At 34.3% G+C, this 25047-nt stretch overlaps 1 protein-coding gene across 2 annotated transcripts in view; it reads right to left on the bottom strand.

The window, feature by feature from the left end:
• Positions 1 to 19286, bottom strand: part of LOC120636079 (inhibitory POU protein) — a 62693-nt gene extending 43407 nt beyond the window's left edge. Inside the window, exon 1 of one of the 2 annotated variants that reach the window (XM_039907367.1) lies at positions 19182 to 19286. In XM_039907367.1, the coding sequence (XP_039763301.1) occupies positions 19182 to 19286 (105 nt within the window). The remainder of the gene's footprint in view (positions 1 to 19181) is intronic. The other variant, XM_039907368.1, reaches the window with a different exon arrangement.
• Positions 19287 to 25047: the final 5761 nt, after the last annotated feature.

Genomic DNA, 25047 nt, shown 5'->3' with positions numbered 1-25047 from the left:
ATGAAGATAAAATGCAGTAAATTATATTTATCCAGAGTTTTTTTTTTAATTTATAAAGACGAGCGCTTGACTGCATTCACACCTGATGGTAAATGTTGATGCAGCCTAAGCTGGAGCGCGCTTACCATATCACTCTTGATTCGAAGGTAGTCATGTATTGGTTGATAAAATGAGCGATGAAAAGGCATGCCAAATCTTTGCGTTGCGAGTCAGAAACAAGTATGCAAAACACTTCGCATGCGTCCATGGTATATCAACCAAGTAGCAGTGCAAATCTATACGGTGCCTCGCGGTTCGATGGTAAACAGGTGAGGGGAGACTAAATCAAACTGTTCCTGAGCGCACTCTACTAAGTATATCTTATATAATACCAAATAGCAGGCAACCTTGCGACGATGCTCCGTACTCTAAAGCCTTTTTACATCATCAGTAAATATACTTTTACTAGATAATTAATATGATTTTGTTTATTCTGTTAACAGGAACTGTTTATTTAGATTTTCAAACACACTTCCACTAAAAATTAATGAACGTATCTTTCATAGCTTTACATTATAAGACAAGTTTGAAATAAAATAAAGTAGATATATTAAGTCCTCGTAAGTTTAAGACCAATCCATTTCCTATGTTACATGAAATTTATTGTTGCGGTAGCTTTTAATTATGAATATTATTATTAACACTTTTCACACAGGCCGATCCCGGTGGGGAGGTCTGCACCTCAATATAGTGGTAAGGTAGGTACATAGAACCTTATTATAGCGTGTAACAATAGAAGTAGGAGCCGTATTCATGGCAGAGTGCATATCCCTCCCGTCCCGTGGGCACCAAGTTAATTTCAAGTTTACGAAGCACCGCCGACGTGCGCTCAGTTATTAAAATACCAACATCTTGGAGCTTAATAGGTTTTGGGAACTACTCTGTTGAGGAAAATTTGAAACGCTACCCGGTTTGTTCTACACCAGTTTGCCACTGCCAAACTGCGCTTCACTATAGGTACTTAGTACACGAACAAATTAGCTTGCTTATCAAATGAACTAAGGCTTAATGTAAGATTTGGGAAAGCGAAGATGATTCTTTACTATCACCAATCTCTGGTGAAATCGGGGTCAATGAAAAGGGATCATAGGCCATATTCAGTGGCGTGCATAGAGGGTATGCACTGTGTATGCAGTGGACATAAAATAAAGAAAGAAAGACATAAAGTACGAGTCATTAAAAACTTAAGGATATGCATTGTAAGAATTATAAAAATCCTACACTAGATTTTATATCATTTGCATACCCTTTGCATACTCTTTGCGTACTTTCTATGTACGCTACCGGCCATAGTTTACCACGCTTACCAACTGTAGATCGGTCAAACAAAGCGCACATAACTACGGGTTGGAACTCGTTCCTCCAAAAGGTAAGTTAAAGTTTTAACTATTAAGCCATAACCATATTTTTTAAGGGGAAGTCCACGTCAAAGTCAAAAATAGCTTTGTTGAAGTATAGATGCATATAGATGACACTTATGATTAAGGTGCATTGCATGAAAAATTAGTACATGATACTGAGATGATGGTGATAACCATATTCGTATACTTAAAATTAAAGCTACGAGGGTTTCAAAGGCGTCCGGTCCAAGAAGAAGCCAGGCGTTATTTTTGGTTATCACCATCTCAGATTTAGAAGAGCAACCTGGTTAGAGCAATAATTCACAAAACTTACGTCTATACTAACTGTAAACTTTTTAAGAGACATCTCCAAGATGTCAACCGGTTGTTTAAAGTATATGCAATTTCCTATAAACAAATTAATAATTGTATGTAGCCTAGTACCTACTCGTATATTGTACTGCAAGTTTATTCTTACCTCTAATGAGCTCAATATATGTTGACCTTTCTACAATAACAATCCCTGTTTGACACACTTAAGGATGATTTTCTTGATGAAAAGGATGCCCAGCTAACTTTTACCTAGAATCCTCTACCAAACGATAGTCATATTACAGATATTTATTAAGTATTTATTAACTACTTAATTTATTTGTGTATAGGGGCATGTATGACTATAGACTACTGTATGTATATGAGTATCAATTCCGTATAAATTAACACGGAATTCATCAGTCCATAAGTCTAAAATTTCAACACAATACCGGATTAAGATTTCGTACCAATAAACGGCCGGTAATCCGTTAGGTTAGGGACGGCTAGGGAGTATTACATCTAGTGCTACCTACTATGGATATATAATTTGGTAGTTAAAGCTCTTCCCAATAGTCGGATGTTAGTTGGACACGTCAGTCTCACTGAGAATAGGTAATGAAGTAACAGGCTCATTTCTAGTAGTGTAGTGCACATGATATATGTACCAGGTACCTAGATAGCTCCTCTAACGCACTACTAAATGTATGAGACATTTAATCGGCTTAAATAGATATTTAAGGTTGGTGACATTATGGAATGTCTTCACAAGTACGCGTGATGACTGGTTTTGAAAAACTGCCGTATTATGTTCGGAAGTGTCTGCTATATTCGAAAAAATGTCTTATTTTTTAGAAATTACAGGTTTTGTTGTTAAAATTATGCAAATTATATTTTTTTTTTAATATTTCTCACGAAAACGCTCGACGGTTGTCATAGAGGCCGTCATAGACCAAAGATCTTTAGTGAGTCCTTGTTCCACATCTAAAGATTATTGTTTTTGGTATTGATAACAAAAAACTTAGCAACTGATAATTTGAAATCACAAAATACTTTTAACTTTACTGTAGATATACCTATGCAGAAATTTTCACAGTTCAAGCGGTACAAAATTATGTTTAAACAAACGACACGTCACAATTTTGAATTTGGCGTTTCACCAGTCGGTCGCTAGTTTTTGCATGTTTATTTGTTGAATATAAATACCAATCTCTTAGAATATAAATAAAATTACGTTTGTCAATTATATCATCATCATTATCATCACATCAACCCATTACCGGCCCACTACAGAGCACGGGTCTCATCCCACGAATAGAAGGGGTTAAGGCCGTGGTCCACCACTCTGGCCCAGTGCGGATTGGTGGACTCCACACACATTTGAGATCATTATGTACAACTCTCTGGCATGCAGGTTTCATACTACTTAATTATCATCACTAATAACTATTTTCAGTTATTTCGGCCCCAAGATTTGATAAAGAAACGTTGTGAAAGAAGGATATCAGAAATACAAGAACTAAGTCGAGGCCACCGTTAGTTTTTTTTTTTTTTAATAAATAATAAGTAGGTATGTCTTTTATTATATAACATAAAGCTTTATATAACGATGTGGAGAAACAAATCTCTTACGTATTAAGGCTAATTTAAAGTATATCCTCGTTAATAATAATTGGTTACTTGCATCCCGGTGAACAATGTACTTTTGATAAAATATGGAAATTATGTCGCCAAGCCACCACAAAGCTAGTTCAAATTGGCCTATTAAAATAGTGTACCTATCATTATTCATTGAACTCTACAGTTCGAAATATAAAGGCACACGATAAAATATAAACTAAACAATTTTGCTGATTTTATAAAGCGAGGTCGTAGGGGACTTCTAAGCATCTTTTAGTTGGCTTACACCTAATCAAAGCATTTTATTGTTTCGTTCACAGAGACGCGTGCTGTTTTCAGTGTGTGAAGAAGTGTGGTGTGGGGGAGAAGGTAGGTAACAATGGCGGGTGGTTGCCGTGTACCAATCGCAATGCCGCTACCGCTGAATAGTTGTGTCGTTTTATAAAGTGAAACTTGTTCAGGCTTGATATGTTGTAAAACATTAAACGAAAATTGTTTGTGGACGATGCGTACAAAATTTAACGATGGGACGCAAACGTAAAATTTCGGATCAGCATCGAAGCCTGCGCCTCGAAAGATTTAGGAAATTTAGCATATTGTGCTGCCAACTTACTCCTTGTTCTTATTTTTAACTAGCTGTTGGCCGCGATTTCTTTTGTGTTTTTTTAGGTTTTTTAACAACCCCGCAGGAATCCTTTATTTTAACGGTTTAAAGTGTATGTTATGGTCGTCTCCAGGTTGCAAGCTATTTCTGCGCCAAATTTAACCACGGTAAGTTAAGAATTCGACTCATGCATATGTAACGAATGTATTTTTTTAAACCCCGCTGATATCTTTTACGGGCACCTTTTTCGTTATGAACATGAGTATATGTCCATATCCAGGACAAAAGTTACATATGTGCCAAGTTTCATCAAGATCGGTATAGATTCAAAAAGACAGACTGACAAATAAACAAAGAAACAAACTTCACAAAAGCACAAAACACTGTCGCTTTATAATATTAGTATGGCTTCTTATTAATATCTATTTACGCGGTCGTAGTCTTCATGAAGTAACTCAAACTTACAAACAAACATACGTCACATCTCCCTTGTCTTTACTGGACACAACGTGGTTCACTCATGCAAGAGATCGTTTACAGCAGATTGCTGAAGAAGAGGCTACCGGCCTTCTAATCTACGCGAAGCTGGCTTGACTGTATTTATATTCAAACTTTTTAAAGCTGACACTTCTTAAGATTTTTTTTGTTTTTTAATTAACCTTACTAATGCAGAAAAGTATTGATGATATATATACCAACAAATATTGTGTACATAAAGTTGAATAAAGTTCTTATTATAAAATTTATTTTAATACTATACTCTATGCGGCTTCTCAGTGCACTATTTGCTGTAATAATTATAACGATTCCGAGAAACGTATCTAACATTGTATCTAAATTTTATTAAAAAAGTTATCTAAAATTGATAGTTGCGATGCTTAACTGATTGTAATTATTTTATATCACGTATACACGTGTATGTCTGTGTCTAAATATTATGATTCAACTTAAAACGCTTTGACTTATATACATTTTTAAACATGTTTAGGTTTATTTAGGCAGATAACTTAAAGTTTAAAAAATAAACTAAATTCGCACGCAAACTAACTCAACAGACGGACAGGCAATTAGCTAGTGGTACTTAAATAATCTTATCACAATACGTATCAAGACTGTGTGCTCAATCGATAACTCTATCACTGTGTGAGTGTCATTGTTAATATAGTTGATAGAGTAGCTGACGTAAGATTTAACAGAAATCGGATCGCGTCGAAATGTTCACGAATGATTACAATGTAAGCGTTGGCGTGTCCATTATAAATAGGTATTCATGCTCATAAGTTTTTATTTAATCTATAACAATAGTATAAAGAGTATTAATATTTTGTTTGTTTGTTTGTCAAACTAGCAAACTGATTTTATTATTACTATCGCTTAGTATTATACATATTAATTATAATATGATGTTATCCTGAAACTAGCTTTTGCCCGCGGCTTCGCTCAAGTTAAGTAAAATTTTTGATTTAAGAATAATGTCTTGCTGCTAATAAAAAATAACGGTAAGGTAAATTACTTAAAAAATCAGAAACTTTCATACACATTTTCACCCCCTATTTGATGCCTTTGAATTGGAATTTTAAAAACTTGTGTAACACGTATTTCTTTATTTTTAATCGAAAACCTAAAATCAGAGTTTCAATGATTTAATTTGAAAAATAAATTGATAAATGAAGGATTTTATAAAAACTTTCATCCCCCTAAGGTTAAATATCTTCTTAGGGATTGAATTTTCAAAAATCCTTTCTTAGCGGATGCTTTTGTTGTAATAAATATCTGTGTTTTTCAGCCCGATCCGTCAAGTGGTTGGAGCTGTGCGTTGATAGATCAGTCAGTCAGTCGCCTTTGCCTTTTTGATAATGGTATCTGTGACACAAGGCGATGCGTTACTGAGCTGCTTTTTCCACGAGCATAATTTGTTCATTTTGTATCAGAAAAATACTGTTCTCTAATAAACCACAGTAATGTTTTATGTAGAAACAACGTAAAACATTAAAATCTCATTTCACCTTTATTTTCTCAATCTGAATTAAAAAACTTAATCTTAACTTAAACTCAATTAAAACACTTCACTATAGAAATCCAATGTCTTCCATTTCGGTATTTATAACTTGTAGCCAAAAATAAATATGTTAAAAATCAAACTCAACTCAAATCACCATTGAACCAAAAAATGTAAAATGAAGTTTATATAAATACGTATAACTTACATAAAATTAGGTCACTAACTAGCACAGTTTTAGTCGTATAATGCAATCACATTTTACAGCCCGCTAACCCGTATAAAAGCAGTGTTGTAGATTTATTCTCTGAATCTTTTTTGTATAAGAGAGAACGACTGTGATCAGCTGTGACCAAAAACAAAGGCATAATCTTAAATCAAATAATAATAAGAAAGTACCTACGGAATCGTCCGTGTGCGAGTCTTACCCGCGTTGAAGTTTTTTTTTTTATATTATATGTTTTATGAAAAATAGTTGAAAGATTGTAAAGTCAACATCTTTTGAGGGTGCTTCGTCATCAGAGCGTAGACAGCGTATTTATAATACCCATACTCTACATGTCTTTGATAAAAATAGGACTGCTTAAAAAATATGTATCATAATTTTCAATTTGTTCTATTTATAAGTGAACCAAATTATTTTATTAAAACCAACACGCAACAGAACTGACACAACTTCTGATAACTGCCTAACTCGCGTGTTGCGCCCTCTGGTGAGCTTAAAAACTATTGCCATTTTGTTTTTGTTTTACGTTACGTTCAATGTATTAAAGGGATAATTAAGAGTTCTTATTCCCCACATAACAAACTCCAAGCAGTTAACCCGAAAGACTTTAAAGTTCAAAAATGGAACTCTACACAATAGGGAACCTAACACAATCACATTGAGTTCATATTCGTGCCGAAGCCACCTCGGCGCCAACACCGCACAATACGAACCTCGCTGAATATTTAACCCGTAGTTAGCGACACATTCCGAGTTAACTGTGGTGCAGTTAACTCATAATTGAGTGTGCAACGCTAACCGAATTGTTAGTTTGCTGGTGCCCTCTCGAAAGCCCATTTTGTTTTTTGTTCTACGGACAATCTGTTTACATGGAGAAGTGTTGTATCCTAATTCCCTTTTCAGCGGTGTTTTCTTATTATTCTAGAAGTTATATATACTAACGTCCATCAGAAATCTAGACCGAAACAATCACTTAAGTTGCTATGACTATGTATTGGGAAAAAGGTTTTCTTCACATATTTTCATGAAAAGACGTTAGAAAGAAAACAATATTTATTTGTGGAAAATTACAACTTTGCTTCGTCTTCATAATAATACCTGACTATTTGTTTTAACAATTTGAATTTATTGAAGTTATAAATTAATAACCATTGTCAATGAGACACAAATCAATATAACAAGAATTTTTTTGCAGGAATAGTGATTTACCCACTCCCCTGTAACTTATATATCTAGTACCTCCATACGACTTATTTAATATACTTTGTCTTCTCATTGAGAGTTCAACCAACGCTGTGTTTTCCGATGGAGGCTTCTTAGAACCTTCCAACGTCCATTGGACTTGCATTCTATTTTAGGCATCAGCTTGTGACTATTTTAATATTATCATCCTATTCGTTATAGACTCATTATACCCAAACAGGGCACGTAATGTGATTTACGCCGTATCAACCACGCTGTACAAAAATGGATTGGTAGACTTCAGACCTTTAACAATATTATGAAGAAGAAGAATAAGGAAAACACCTCACGATGTTTTCCTTCACCGTTCATAATTATCTATGGAGTTTTATATACAGCGGCAGATTAAAAAGGCGTTTATTTTTCATTGTTTAAAAATAAGATTTAGTCAGCATTCTTTGAGATAGAAGAACGAAAACGAAAATAAATTCTTTATTCTTTGTCTATTTATGTGACTTACCTACGCTATCGTTCTATCGTTCTGTGATTTATGAGAGTGTTTTAATACTCTTAAGGTGAGTCTACACTGAATTTTTTATTTTAAGTCTAATAGGAAAACTTTTGTACGTACTGAATAACAAAGAGCCACCATGTTTTGACGATTACGATCAGTAAAACTTTTCGGAATAGTTACAGATTCAAATCCCCAACAATTTCTCTGAACTTTCTTAAATAAAATAGCAAGCAATCATTCAACTGTTGGTATACAACCTATGGAAAACATTATATTGTTAACATGGAAACATTTAGTTACGGCAGTTGTTAAAAACGATGGAAATTGAGTTTTCCCTCGAATACTCAAATAAAAATCATGAATAATTCATGGCTTCTTCGTATGAATATTTTTTGTCACTTTCCTTTACATTGTACGTTGTACCTACTGCTTTTGTTGAATATAGATCAAAATTGCTTGCTACTTTTCTACGATAGGAAGTGTGTGACTCCCAGGTAGCTCCCTAAGATTCATAGGAGTTTAGACTTAAACGTAACTACAATGGGGGCCTTAGACAATGCCTTATTGTTAGGTGGGGCCCTGTAGGCTTTTATATTAAAGTTACAAAATGTACCAGATTATTTCTACTAACATTGCGTATCTAAAACTACAGTTATGTAGGGACACTCGTTTTTGTTAATTTCCATATTTTATATTTAGTAACTTTTCCGCGTGGATTTGTTTTCCGGGATAAAAATTTGCCTTTGTTGCCCTTCGGCTCTTTATCTTCATATAAAAAACTCGGTGACCTGTTGTTACGTTTCTTGGAGAAAGAAGGACAATACTCGCAGGAAAGGTGTAGTAAGCCGTTTGGGTACCATTTGGTTGATAATGAAAAAGTGAACTTTTTCTGCGATGTTTTTTGAGAAATAAATATACAGGATTGTAATTAAAAAACACAATGTACAACTACATTTAAGGTTAAATGGGGTTTTCTGTACTGTGACAACAGAAGAACATTGTCCTAAATAATTTTAAAACAATAATTCTCACAAACGTTCGTTCGCATACATAGGCATACGTGTTAATGTAATTTTAAACCGTAAAAATAAGTTACGTTGTCACTTATTTTTGCTATTATATGAATACTGAAATTTTATTATTTAGGATTACTTGTATAGGTACTGTTTTAAGACCCCTTCCTTCTTGTATATTATTATGAGTCTGTGCTCAAATAGTTAACGGGCACTATCAATATATTATAAAATGTGACTTAGCATACCACAAGCAGAGATCAATGACTCACGCGCGGACTTTACTAAGTAGGGATTTCTAACACATAGGTACAATTATAAAGGTCCTAATTATAGCTCAATAATTTAAAGTGCAAATCGTTTGCATAGACGTATTGGAGGATATAATAATAAAAGGTTAATTCAACTATGTATTACAGTCCATAAAACCTTCCAAAGTGATTGCAGATACAAACCCAAAAAACCAAAACAAAATAACCTTTTTTTTTTGATATTTCTAGGTATATTATTACAATTTATACTCATATTAGAAATGAGAAGCTATGTTTGTTAATTTTTTGTTCCATTGGTATTTAAATAGCTGAACTGCTGCACCTATCTGGATGAATCTGCTACAAAAATACCGCCCACGTCAGCTAGGATACCTTTTAAACCGACAAAACCAACGCCTCCAGCGTAATTTTTAAAACAATCCGGAGCAATCAACGAAGTCGCATTACTTTTTAATATAAATTAATTCGATTTCTTTAATTAAGATATTTTCTGTTTAACCTTGGATTGAATATTTAGAGGAAAACTTTATTCGTACCTACCTTCAACCTTAATTAAAAACATTTTCAGATCAGAAATGAAACAAAAGAAGAATAGAAAACAATTTGAAAAATAACTTCACCTAAACCAATAAATTTCATTGTATTCTGCGGCGTTAAACTAAATTGAAAGGTCTTAAACTTTTCCTATTTTTGAGAACATTGTTATGAAATTACATAACTGCTAGACTATTCAGTTTAGGTTTATTGAAGAACTAGCCGTGTCTCTCTGGTATTTTTTTCTTACAAACCTTTCATCCGCTATATATACCTACACTACATTATATCCTATCCTACCGCGTCACAACGCCCGCCCGCACTTTCATTTCGTTAGCTCTGCTAATTAAGGTCGTAGCTTGACTTTAAATAACCTTTAACCTTCCCCAAAAGTTGGACTTTGCAAATGCAAAAACAAAGATTTATCTAATCCCTGCGGTATTTCCAGAGACTAGCGCGTTCAAACAAAAAAAAAACGAACATTAAAAAAGCAATAGACTTCAGCTTTATTATAAGTAATAGTAGGAATAGATTGTATACACCTGAATACGTTTCAATGTAACAGGTAGATCGTTATTGTAGCATATTTTTTTGCTGGCAAAACATTATTCGTCCGCAATCAAACACTTGGACCATTCAACTTTGTTTACATACTACTATCAAAGGTTCCAATAGATGCATTTTCCTTTTTATCACTATTATGATTCCTTTTATGAAAGGCAGACGTTACCAAGTTACTATATAAGTCGAATAACAATCGTCCGTGGCCGCTCACCCTCGACTTTGTTTTGTATGTAGCCGAACACGAGAGGTATCATCCGTCCTTGCCTTTCGCCAACCACCTAGCATAAGCCCGTCTCATTGCACGGTGTGTTTCTCGCCTCCATGAATAAAATAAGATAGCACCGGCAAAGTCTACCTGTCTCACTCCGCACAACCAATTACGCCGCTTGGCAAAACGAGAAAGTCATAGCTAACGCCGGACAGAAATGCAATAACAGCCTGCGCCTACACGAGAGATTTGTTGCCATATACAAAGTTATAGTTTAGTAGACGAGTTCATTTGTTTAGCAGACTGTTTGTGCACGTGTTAATATCCGTTTAATTTGGATAATGATGATATTTCATTTTGAATTTGAAAACAGAGTAGAGCGAGTAGCAATTTAACTCATTTTATTAGGGGGTTTCTTTTAATTTTACTTTTTAAGCCTCCGACGCAGAAAAAGGAGCTTTATAAATTGGGCCGTTTTATCTATATGTCTGTTCGTGTCATCGTGGACCGTTAACGGATGGACCAGTATTTATGCGGTTTTCGTAGTATATTCGTGTCACTCTTGTAAAGGTTTAAGAAATGGGATTTCTATTTGGACTGTACACCATACTTTGACTTTCTTATACTGTTAGTTTTACCTGAAAAACTATTAGGCTGATATTGATACAGTTTTGTTCGAATCATACTGGTAACACTTTAGAGCAAGTTTTATTTTATTAAACGTTAAACTGGTCGGCAGCAAGCGTTGCGGAGTTTATTAACGTTGAGAAATTGCATTACTTCTATTTTCCTACGTACACTTATTGAAAAAAAGAGTGACGTTTGAAATTACGAACGAACGGTCTATGAGGAAAAGATTATATTATGGAGCTCCGGCAAGTAGTTTTCTAGGTCAATGATATTTACGTGGCATTAACTTCGTGTGGCGCAGTTCAATGGATATTACATATTCCAATATAATGTGAAGATTACCTGTTACACAGGTAAATGTAGACGCATGTATTAAACATTTACTTTAGTTAAACCACGCTACAGACGATTTATACCGCCAAGATCGTGCGGCTGGAACTCGAACAGGTACCTACGCATTATAAAGGCAACATAAATATTGACTTTATAACGCGTACCTCGGCAGACTCGCGTCTTTTTACGCACATAAGACGAGCGTTTGAAACGCTGATATCATACAAAAATAACTTAATTGCATTTGTACATACACAAAAATACTTATTTCTTTCTGGTTTATTTACCGTCAGAAAATTAAAATAAACTTTTCATTATTTATTTCGTATATGACGCCCTAAAGATTATTGCGGAAACCAGACATAGCATACCACATGTGAATGTCTATGAGGTGTACATCGTCATCATCATCACATTAACCCAACACCGGCCTAGCAACTACAGAGCACAGGTCTCCTCCCACAATGAGAAAGGGTTAAGGCCGTAGTCCACCACGCTGGCCCAGTGCGGATTGGCGGACTCCACAAACTTATGAGAACATGATGTAGAACTCTCAGGCATGCAGGTTTTGCTCACAATGTTTTCCTTTACCGTTGAAGCAAGTGATATTTTAATTACTTAAAACGCACATAATTTAGAAAAGTTATAGGAGCGTGCTGGGATTCGAACTCGGCCCCACGAAAGTGAAGTCAAGCTCCTACCCAATGCGCTACCACCGCTTTTCAATACAGAAGTAACCATTATACCTACCTTTTAAATTGGATGCGTTGATCTAATTTACAAGTTGTTAACGCGCGTTCTCTACGCGTCTAAAGCATATATTGCGTTACAAGTCTTACTTTAAGTGGAAAAAGTTTATTAAATGTTATTTTTTATATTGCTTTTCGTTGCCCATAATTGTGGGTAAGTATTCCCAATATTTCTTATCTCTGAAAGAAGTCCGCGCTAATCTTATATTAGAGTATTATTACAGCTACTTGGGCAACCCTGGCACAGTGATAAGCGCTGTGGTGGTATGAGAGGTTCCAGGTTCAATATCCGGCAGGGCCATTTGGGAATTTATTATTTCTGAATTTCGTCTGGTCTAGTGTGATAACCACCCTGCCGTGGCTATTTTCTAGCCTACTTGCAAAGATGTTTAGCGTTCTCGTCCGATATGCTGCGTAGAATCGCTACCGTCTTAAACTGCATCATCAATTACCACCAGTTTTCAGACACCGGCGAACTTTTAGTCGAGTAAAAACAAATTATTATCTAGTAGTGTATGTAAAACGTTTGAAAAGCAATTTATCCCATGCAAATTTGTTACCATGTTGCCACAATAAAACAGTATTTTTATGGTCGTATTGCTAAATATCTTATAACGTACCTCAAGCAGTGGCTCATGAAATGAAATAAAAAGTATAGCAAGGGCAATTATCTTAGCTGCTTCCACTGTAAAAAATAATTTATGATGGAAATGTAGCTATGGGAAGATCACCAACTGCCACCAACGTGCCAGTTAATGCAGCAAAAGAACTGACGGTAAAAATGTTTTAACCTTTATACAAATTGTAACCGAATTACAAAACCCTGTTGAAGTGTGCATAAGGATATTTCATTAGGAATTACCCTGTAAAAATATTTAATCAAAAGAAGCGTATTTATTTTTCCATACAAACTAATCCAAAACGTGCTTAGTTTTTACTTAATACAACCCTATTGAAGATAAAAAACCGACACGCACATAGAACCTACGATACGCGACGCGTACATAACAAAGTGACAGGTAGGATGGAGGTAGGACTTTGTCGGTAGGATGCTAACCAGTCAGAAATTCAGAAATCATAAATTCCTGAATCGACACAGACAAAAAAATCATCATCATATGCCCATGGTAAGAAGGGGGTTAAGGCCGTAGTACACCACGCTGGCCCAGTTCGAATTTGTGGACTCCGCTCACCCTTGAGAACATTATAGAGAACACCCTGGCATGCAGGTTTCCTCACGATATTATCCTTCACCGTTGAAGCAAGCAATACTTTAATTACTTTATCATTATCATCATCATATAAACCCATTATATTAAATTCATGATCTAATTATTATTTAGGTTAGATTTATTTATAATATATTTATGTTGAAAATTGTAAGTCCGGTGTCACTAACCTACAATCGTTTACGCTGTCACAAGTTTAAATACTCTATTACCTAGACTCCTAACGACGAACTAATCGTGTAACGAATGAGCTACGAGCTCCTTCGCTAGTATTGGAAAAGGTAGAAGGTCAGCCTACGTCGTTAGTGGGTACCTTTGAGCTAACTATGTAGGAGCGATCATTAAAAGTAATCTAGACAAATTAATGAAATGGAATTACCAGTCTGTGATTTCGATTAACTGTATCGTATTAATAATAAGCTCCAATAAATATTAAATGAACGCTTGAATAACCCTTTTTTACATTATTGTTTGCGTCTCTCTATCTGTGGCGCCTTTCATAGGCAGAAGATTAAAGAGATTCTGGAAATCTACGACGAGTTTATTGTTTATATGCCTTTATTAAAACGCAATTCTGTTCGTATCGGAATTTAAGGGACATGAATTTGAAATCAATAATTTGGGTCATCATACTGAATAGAAGCAGGCGTATTTTAATCTATAATGATCATAAAGATTAATTTTCTATAATATGCTAAAACCAGGCAAGTCTGCACGGTGCAATATATTTTCTTTATACAAAATTCACAAACTGCTAAGTCTTCGCATTTTAATGTGCATTATAAAATCAGATTGAGGAAACTTAAAATTGCACCGTGCACTCAATTTTCTCTAAACCGAAAAAAACAGTTTTTCGGTTTAGAGCAAATTGAGTTTGATGTTCATGGTATTATTATAAACAATATAAGATGTTAGCTTCTATGCGCTCCTAGTAAATACTGCCAACGTGCGATTATAATAATGTAACAAATACAACTGCGCAGTTAAATCACTAGTCAGTATTTTATAATAGGTTTTGTAAGCCACATTTTTCACAATAATTTAATATATTTGCTCTCGATTTTTATCTTTTTTTAGCAAGGTTATCTTACCTTATAAGGTGGGAATTAAAGACTTCTATGGTCTTCTATTGTAACGAGCGTTAATAGTTAGTACCATTATCTAGAGTAAGAAGGGTTGCTAGTAAAAAAAGGATTCTACTTTAATTATTGATTTCCAGTTTGGTATTAAAAATTTTAACAGGAAGTCAAAAATAAGAATTCATGTGTACTGTCATCCCGCTTATATGTGCACTTTCTGGCTCGTTTTTGATTCTTATTAAGGGAGCTTCTAAGCATGCCAAGTATTAAATTAATTTTCCTATTGTATAGTTATAGTAAAGAGTTTATACTCATACCGTTAATTATTTTATTTATTTCAGTTATTTTATAGCAAATCTTTATAATGGAGAATATAATAGCCAGCGGATGGGTGGCATTTATGAATCTGGTATGCTGGGAACTTCATAAGCTATGTGAATCTCAAAACATAGACATTATGCTAAAGTAATAGTAGTATGCTAAAGTAAGTATACATGCATCTCTTAAAACATCTCTTATATTGGTATTTATAAATGAACAAAAATGAAGATTTTATTACAGGAAGAGAAATTTATATTATTTAAAAGGCAATAGATTTTAATAAAAAGAAATCGTTCCGAATTCGACCGCTAGTGAGAGTATTCTCACTAGCGGCCTTCGACCTCGTTTATTACGGTTTTTTTGCAAATCCCATTAAAACTTTTCATATTATTGGAATAAAAATGTAAAAATACTCCTTTTATCTAAAATCAAATTGATTTTTGACATAGAGGACGTGAAAGAAGGACAAACAAGCTAAAACACTTTTGCTATTATAATATTAGCAAGGATGAATGGCAGATAGGATAAAGATATGTGATACCCTCATATAAAACAGCTTAAACATTTAGAATTTACAATGCATGAAGTTGAATCTAGCCCAGAATTAAATCAATTCACTCCACGTTGTCTTTTTTGTTCCCAAAAGTTGTTACATGGCGCTGAGTCAGAAGCTTGCGATAAAGGTATAGTATCGGTCAGCGAAGGGATTTAAAAAGTCACTGGAATAAAGTATTGTATACAGGAAAAGCGACGTTTACCAATAATTATTGTCATTGATAATCGGATAAAACTCGAAAGGCAAACCCCCGGAAAATAAATCCTAACAAATAGGTAAAGAACGTTTTTTTTTCACTGTAGAACTATTATTTTCTTAGCCGCAAACAATCATAAGTACCTACTATGATTAAGTTTTGTATTCAAAGTTATGTCTAAATAACAACAAAGAAAACCATTCCATACAAGGTCTGCTAACATAAATACATGGAAAATAGACCTTGACTTAAAAAATAGATTAACCAGCAAATATACGAATGAGTATGCAGAGACAATGCTATTGCCGTTACTGTGTACTAACTTATACAGGGCCGTAATTCGGCTTGTAATTAATGTATGTATGGTAACTTCGTAAGAAATTGGTGAGATAAAATAAAAGTCAATATTTCAACCGGTAGAATATTTGTAACAGAACTATTTGTAAAGATAAGTTAATACATCCTTCTAATATTATTAACGTAAAAGTGTGGATGTTTGTTACTCAATCACGAAAAAACGGCTGAACAGATTTGGATGCAATTTGGCATGCATGTCACCTATGCTATGAAAAAGGATATGTTATTTCCATACCGATCTCAAAAAAAGTTCCCGTGGTAGGATTAAAAATTGTTAACGAGCATAGCTTTAGACCCAATTCTGAAGTCCACGCAGATTAAGTCGCGGGCAGAAGCTAGTAAGTCATATATGGATGGGAGGATAAGATGGTAAGTAAGTCATATATGGTAATAGAGCGCCGACGCTCATACCATCCCGTTCACAGTTTTCGCGGTTTTTCAGAGGTAAATCTTGTTTTTTTTTCTGTAGTCCGTCCGTATTAGAACACCTAACATTCCTAAAGCATATTAAGAACCTCATTGACATCAAAAGAAAAACGAGCAAGAGAATTTACGCGATATCTCATTAGCATTTATTTTTAAATTTGATTTCATTTTACATGCTACGTCTTCATAGACTTCATCGTGACGATGTTATGAGATCTTAAGTGGCTAAGAATACTATGCAAATAGTGGTTGTGTTTGGAAAATATTTGCAATAGCTTTTTTTAACAGGCTACTTATTGCTACGATCAAGTATCCTACATCACCTATCATTAAGTTTTTGTGTTAACGCGCCACTACCATTGTTCCACAAAAGGGTGAAAAACTCCGTGTACTGGAATAAACCAACATGTTTACCGAGTCACATTAAAAACCTGAAGGCTAGTTTAAATAACCAGCATTTTCATTACCTTTCCCAAAATGTATATAACATTTAATGAGAAACACAGCATAATGATTTTTACACTAAATAAATGGCCGTAACTTATAAGATTACACTGGTTCACATGTACGAAGAATGTTTATTTTCCTGACGCCATGTTTATTGTAATATTACCCATTTTGAAACAAATGAACCTTTGAAAAACTTAATGAGCGTTTAAAACATTAGCATTTACGTAGGCCAAAAAAAACCTCCTCAGGTACTTATTAATAATTAATGGATCCGGAATACCACGTTGTTATGTTTCACTTTGAGTTACAAATTGTCCCGTTTTAGGTTTTAATAAAATAAATTAAAAAATAAAGGAAAATGTTTTTACTATATCAAAAATCGATTTATTTCATACAATTATAATGATGTACCACAAATTAAATTGTTTTAATGAAGACATTGTACTATGGAATATAATATTATTTGAAACTATTATAAAAATTTAAAACATTTATAAAATCCTGTATCATAGCTGATAGAATTCTATGATTGAAAACTAATAATGATTTAACAGTTATATTTTATGAATATTATTTAGTGTTTCTAAATGTTTCTCTATAAAAGATTTATAATGATTACAAAAATCATTTAAGGCCGGTTTATACAAATATACTTTTTATAAAAGTTCTAACAAATTATGCATATTTTCCTTTAGAACCTTCCTCTTTCCACTCTTAGCACAAGCACCTGTAATTTTAAATGAATTAGCACAAATTTCCACCACACAGCCCTCAGTGTTGTATCTTAAATTTTCATTTTATTTATCTTCTGCATTTTTGTCGAAATCTAAATACATTCATATATATCAATTGCCTTAACGCAAAAATGTAAAAACTGTTCAACCAAAATTGTTTAGTTTGCTTAAGTACAAAGGGACAAACGAAAAATAAAAACAAAATAGTTTGAATCGGATTGACCACTTTCAAACGATGGCGTTTGTTATAAAATTGGTTGGTAATCAAATTTGAAATAAACATTTAAAAATATTATTTATTATTTTACTCTGGTAACAAACCAGGTTAAGATACCTAGCTACAAGGATATTCCTTTTCATCATATATATAGACATTATTTGGTTCATTATGATTTTTCGGCATATTGAATTACGTTTATAATAATTATTAATTATAATAGCATCTGTATAATAACTACATTTTTAATATACAGAAAAATTAATCTGTAATCAACTTTACTATTTCGAAATCAATTTTAATTAGGAATAAAATTTTATTTTTGATTATAAAAGCGTTGCAAGGTGAGAGTAAATGTTTATAATAATATTTAGAACATTTCCAAACATAATATTAATTATTACTACTTTAGTTTAATATACGTAGACACGCTACGAAGTTTCGTCGCTACGTATCCGTAGCCGCCGACGGAAAATGTTCCGGAGCGTAAACGAGTAGCTACGATTATATAAAATATTTGAAAAAAAAGCTAAATGAAATTTATTGATGGTCAGCAGACGATTTAAATAAAAATATATTTTATAAAAATAAGTATGTTTTCTGTTATACAATTGCGTAGAAAAATAAATTAATTAAATAAGGAAACCAACATAATTTCGTTATTTTCGTTTTTCGTTATTATTTTATTATTTTAACTTAATGGTTTTACTATTAAGTTAAAATTAAAAAAAACGTTAATGGTTTGTCTTGGTTCGCCTAGCTGATGTAAAACATTGAGAAATTTTACGCAAAACGTATTTAATTTTAATTTGACAATAAAAGAAACCACATTTTTTCGCCTACTGTCCGTCACAATTGATGTTTTTCATTAAAATGTTATAGTTTATGTTGAAATGATCGCGGCAAAAATATTTTTAAAATGTTCGTTACATAACTGCAATGATATTATCATGATATATAGATTTAAACCCACCGACGGCTTTGTTTATTATCATTTAAAAAATATAAAATGTAGATCAGTCACTATCAGATATGAATTTAATTTGTTTGAGTGCATAAATTATTTAATTTACTTTTAATATATATTTTTAATCATTTTGAAACAACTTTGGGCTTTAAACACTGAGAACTGAGTTTAGAAAACACATTCGCTGAGACAATACACAACTTAATGGAGCTCCATATAATGTCGCTAAAGCAAGCCAGCAGGACAATATATTAAAACGCACAGCAAACAATCTGCCTGCTGAAACAAAAAAGAATTACCCTATCCTACACGTTGAGTGAGTGTTTAATATTTTATTATTTATTATATGTAGAGATGGAATCACAAACAAGTGAACACTAGTGTTTACATCGAAGAAATGTTTTGTTATTGTGAGTAAAGAGTTGGTGAGGTAAGGCTGTACGGTTGCGTATGTTGATGTATATAAAAATAACCTAAGAATATGAATGGTGAACAATGGTAATCACTTACGGATGGGTTCGGCACGCAGCGCCGCGGATCTGAGCTGCGGTATGTCGGGCTGTACCGGCCTGGAAAACACCCGGGGGGTGCCATCAGTCCTCCGCCGGACTTCATCTTGTCCGGGGAGTACATGGCACATGACCCCCACGGGTCGTCCTCCAACTTTAACACCTTGGAGGGTGAGTGATACTGCCGGTCGAAAATTTTGGCGACTTTATCGTACTTCGGGGTTAAAAAGGCGACGCGTCGCCGCGACCGCTCTATGCGCCGGGTGATAACCGACTGAGCCGGGTGATGCGTGACGTCATCGGCCACGCCCTCTCCCCTCCAATGACCCCTCCTCCCACGACCCCTCATCCCTCGCACGCATGTTTACGTCGCCGCCGGCGGCTCCACGATTAACTGAATTATTTAATTGGTCCATTCACGTCTCGTGTCTGTTACCTTTTCACGCTTCTAACTCGGAAAGGTTGACGGATTGCCTGTGACGCGATCGGTGAAATTCTAATTAACCCTCAATCTTCGGTCTCTACCAGACGCTGACAAAATTAACTTTAAACATTACATTACATTTGTTATCTAATTAAAGTAGACACCGGTAAAATTTAATTTTACTTTCGTCAGGTTTTCTACAGCCTTTCAAGTATTTCATGTTATACTAAAATAAAACACTAGACATTTTAGGCTAACCGTGCCTTAAAGCCTGGTTAGCCTAAGAAGTCCATTTCTTCCTCATTTCACCATATCTTGTGGTAATTTCTAAAATAAAATATTATTGTTCATTACTTGATCTGTCAAAAATAAACATATTTTTGCAGTCCATAAAACTTTAACAAATAAGCATCCTCAGGGAATTTTTAAGGTTTGCTTAGGTTTTGTTTTACAAAAGTATTAAATGTACTTGTAGCTCTTATAAGACTATAATCACATAGAGCTGTTTATAATGTTGGATAGGTATATAATTAGTTATACATTTCAGTCATAGTAGCTGTTCCATTGGAGTTTTCCTTATTTTTTTATTATTTTAGACCACCTTTGTATTGAGCCAAAGGAAACTAAACACAAAAATTATTAAATCGGTCAAGCCGTTTCCGAGTTGTAATAACACTAACAAACAGCCTATTACCGGCCCATTACAGGGCACGGGTCTGTACTAATATCGTAAACGGTTTAGAATGTAGAACACCACGCTGGCCCGTGCAGATTTGTAGAATTCACACGCCTTTGAGAACATTCTAGAGAACTCTAAGGCATGCAGCTCACGATGTTTTCCTTCACTGTTGAAGCAAGTGTTTTCTTTTGTCGGCTAATCAGGTGTCAGAAAAACCTATAAATATACATATATATATTATGTTATGTATAAATACACTAGCTGTGCCCTGCGATTTTACCCTCAATTTCTACGGATGCGGCGTACTGCTACATAGTGTACAACCAAACCAAATATACAATTATACAATATTAATATACTAACAAACTGTTCAGCTATATGATATTAAGTACAGATAGTAAAGATAGCGATGCAACTTCATCTAACATATTTCAACAAAAGTCTGAGGTGTGATGTAGCTTAACAGACCTATCTATTCATGCTCATGGAGCATTAATCCCCCGCTATTCAAAACCTACAATCAGGTAAATATTAACCACGGCAAAGGACCTCATAATTTATTATGACCCATTATACTTTTAATTTCCTAACTCTAACTAACGTTTGGCTTAAATTAGTAATAGCACCACATATTTTAGTTGATTGAGTCTGGCAATATTGACCCAAGTCAGCGAATGGAGCCTGACTTTGGAGGTTTGAAACAGAATTTGGCATCCACCAGCCTCAGCTTCTCACTAGAATAGTAATCGGTACAGGAAGAACCGAAATCGCATTGTTAGTTGTGTCGTCTGCAGAAGATTAACAAAGAAAATTCCTAACACTTTTTATTCAGTCCTAGCGGTGAAACCCTATCAAATGCGGCAACACTTAATGTATTCAGTATCGTTTAGTTCTGCCCTCTATATCCAACCACATTCATTAGATCTACGCGAATTTTAGTCAAACAAAAACTGATAATATATTCTAGTGTGAAAATAAATATTATAATCGTTTACATTTGACGGAGTTATAGTGTGAAATCTTCGAAATCTTTCATTCCCTCACTACGTGTGACAGGAAATTCTAACTACCTCGTAGTATCAACTCAAATCATGCCTAGTATAATTATAAATCATTAAGTAGTTTCGGCATTTAAGAGACAACCGACAAAATAAGATAAATTACAGTTTTGGTTTCAGTCTTGCTTCAATGTTATCCATTCAAAGTTAGAACGTGTGTACAATGATGATGGTAAGAGATGATGCAGTCTAAGATGCAGGCAGACTTGTTAGATGTCCCATTTATATTAAACCCATAACTCTATTCAGTTTTTACACGAAATCATTGAAAGCGGTAATTTTCCACGGGCTCTGTTAAACAAGCCTCCCACAGACCAGACCAGAACGGACCGGAGAGAATTTAGAAATTATCAATTCCAAAATATCCCCGGCCTGGGCTCGAACCCGGATCCTATCACTTACTGCACCAGGGACGTAAAATGGACCTGTTTAAATTTTATTATAAGTGTAGATGGAATATAAGTAATTACAAGTATTGCGCCCTTGTAATTATCAAGCAGAATAGGCGTTTCTTACCGCTATCATGATGAATAAACTAGTGAATGCACCAGTAGCAGTTTAGTTCATAATTACATATAGATTACAGGACTCACTTACAACTTCACTTTACTATTTATTATTCTGGAATCCATTCGTTTGGAGGGTGGCGTGGCGTTGATGTCCAGCAGATATTGATCCAATCACTAATCAGCAAATCAACTTCGCTTTGAGCATTTATTTATTTATTCGCATAAAAACATGCCACTTGTCTAGCTTATTCATTTGGCTGGATAGAACCGGATGTTATTAAATTCTTGTCACAGCACTTCCAGAAAGAGGAGGAATGACCTACAGCATTTTCAATTGAATAAGCTTACCTAAGTTTAAAAACTTGCACTATACCAAGGTGCTGGATCTAAACTCTGTTTCCCATGAGAGAGAAGAGGCCTGGCAAGCGATGGGACATTGACTACGCTCTATTTAACGACGAAGAGGTAATTACGTACATGAATGCTAAGCTTCTCAACTCTTTATTAATAAGTTACATTGGAATTCATTTAAAATCACGATTGCGAATGGCAGGCACTGGAAAACCGAAGTTTAAGTCACAGAGGGTCCAATGTGAGATCGGCACCAAACTGTGGGGTGTGTAAATCCTTAAAAAATATCTACAGTGTACAACAATCGGTTGAACTAAGACTGTAAACCAGTTTCTATTGGCGTGAATTATGAAAATTTACGTTAAGTTTCTTCCATTGATCAACGGCATAATTATTATTCATGCACAATTAGTAGTAGAAAGAAAAGTTTTAAAAGGGTTTTAGTCAAATCCGATGGGAGCGCGAACCGCGACGATGCGCGCGTAATTAGCGAAGATCATAAACCCTGCAAACCGACGGATACATGTCAAAACAGGAGCAACCCTTCGTAATTATCCGCCTGCCCGGCAGATGGCGGGAGTTTAATTTTTCGATTTCGGACGGCCGTACATTATGCATGACGCTTTTATCGCTCGCTGTGGTTCCTTCGGGAGTTCGTTGAACATGGGCTGTGTTATAGGAAGTAGCAGATAGCAGAATCGAAATTCTGTTACAAAGATCAATAACAGACAATTTCTATGTATTTTATAACCTGTGACAAGCTTTCGGACATGTTACAGAATCAGCTCAAATAATATGATACATTTATTTTTAATGAAACTCAAACTCTACAATTATTACAGCCTAAAACATTCTTTTTAAACACACTTAGGTAAAAATAAAGTTAATATTATAATATTCATAATATTATTTGGAATTATAATTATTGAATTATAGTACATTATAAACAATTTAACTTATTTCATATTTTAAAGAAAGAAAATATCGTTTGGTTAACTAAGTTGATAGTAATTAAATTTCAGGCACAGACTATTGTTATCAATTGAGCTGACCTCTGACGCTACCTGTGGCTTACATCGAATGATTTTAACAACAACTATAACTTACAAAATCAAACCAAAATGTTGATTTATACCTACAGGTCATGCCATTCTTCACCTTAAAAATGGAATTCCGGCATAAGCTTATGACAAATACTGTACCACAATCGCGTACCCTTTTTAGGGACTCGCATATCGGTGCGAAACCACTATTGGGCTTGTGCATAGACTGACAAAACAATGTATGTATAGAACATTTCGAACCCAAAAAACTAAACTACACATCTATTGTGAAAAACAATCTACAAATATTACGAATGTATGGATATTTAGTTCTATTGATTAGAAATATCCATGCTAATATTATAAATGCGAAAGTGTGTTTATTATAATCCTTGTTTGTTTGCTACCTATGTTTGGCTCTACCTACCTAAATACCGATCATAATGGTCGCATATATAGCTTGCATCATGGACATGGGAGTAGGATGCTTTTTTATCTCGGGAAAACTAACAGAGGATTCCTGAAGAATTTTCTAAAAACATAAAAAAAATGCCGGTGAAGTCGCGGGCAAGTTGTTAATAAAAGTGACTCTTATTTAATTTTGAATTACAAAAACATTTCAAATTATATTTAAATAACCACCAATATTCACGCCTGTGCCTCGGAAAGCACGGTAATCTGGATTTACCGTGCATGTTGGATTTTCTTTAACACGCCTAACTTATAGTCTTAACTAGGATTAAGAGATTTTATGATGTGAAGTTAATAAATCAATCCTTCTTGTTTATGCGCTGAACATGGCGTAACTTCTTTCTCCTTAGAAGTCATTTAATATTGAAAATAAGTCTTAACTGCATTATAGCAGCCCAGACACTCAGTCTTCTCAGACTCAGTTTCCCTAAAAGACTTGAGTGTCTATAAGGTAGATGCTTTTAGTGTCTGTGTTGTGATTTTAATGAGGAGCCACGATAACAATTCTGTCCAATCAATTAAATGCCTTATTCTGTGTAATGGTCGTTGTTATCACGGAAACCCGCCATTATAAATATTGGAAACGAACTGTTTTACCGATATTAAAAAAGTTTGTTTGCATTTAATTTGATTGAGCTATACCTCGTTAAGTTTGGTTAAATAAAGTTTTATTAAGTTAATTTCCATTTAGCAACATAAATAAAAAAGCTTAAAATTCATGATAGAGTGTTGTTAACAATAAAGATTGAAGATAGTAATAGATTATGCAATATAATGAGTAGCAGTAGAGCTTTTAGTGACAGAGTTCGTTTGGGCACGTACTACCACCATTATTTCTCTATTATTATTCGACTTCAGGGGCGTAGTTGCCAATGTTATTATAGGTACATAAGGTTTAACACCAACGCCTCGGGTTAATGGACACAGGGCGGTAAGTTGCAGGACGTGTACCTTGAATAAACCTGCAAAGTGTTGCTCTGTTAATAGACAATGATTTTCCACGTACCATCAGGTTGGCCGTCTGCTTGTTTCGTCAATTAACACCATGTACACTAAGTTAAAAAAAAGTCTATTTTCTACATCTATGTATCTATAATCTATTATTGATTATTGTTCACAGAATAGTATTATATTTAAAAAAAGAAACCTTTATAACATTTCAAAAATATATTTAAAATATCACGATCTATTAAAATCGGTAAAACCTAAGCTGCCTTAATAATAAACAGACTAGAGCGAGATTAACATTATTCCGAGTTTTAAGATGGTTTTACCAAAATTCAGTATTAATAATCACAGAGTAAGGAAGTAGTAAGCTAATCCGACTCTACT

This window comes from Pararge aegeria, chromosome Z (assembly GCF_905163445.1).
Source record: "Pararge aegeria chromosome Z, ilParAegt1.1, whole genome shotgun sequence".
NCBI classification, from domain to species: Eukaryota; Metazoa; Arthropoda; class Insecta; order Lepidoptera; family Nymphalidae; genus Pararge; species Pararge aegeria.
This window is presented reverse-complemented; position numbering and strand designations above follow the sequence as displayed.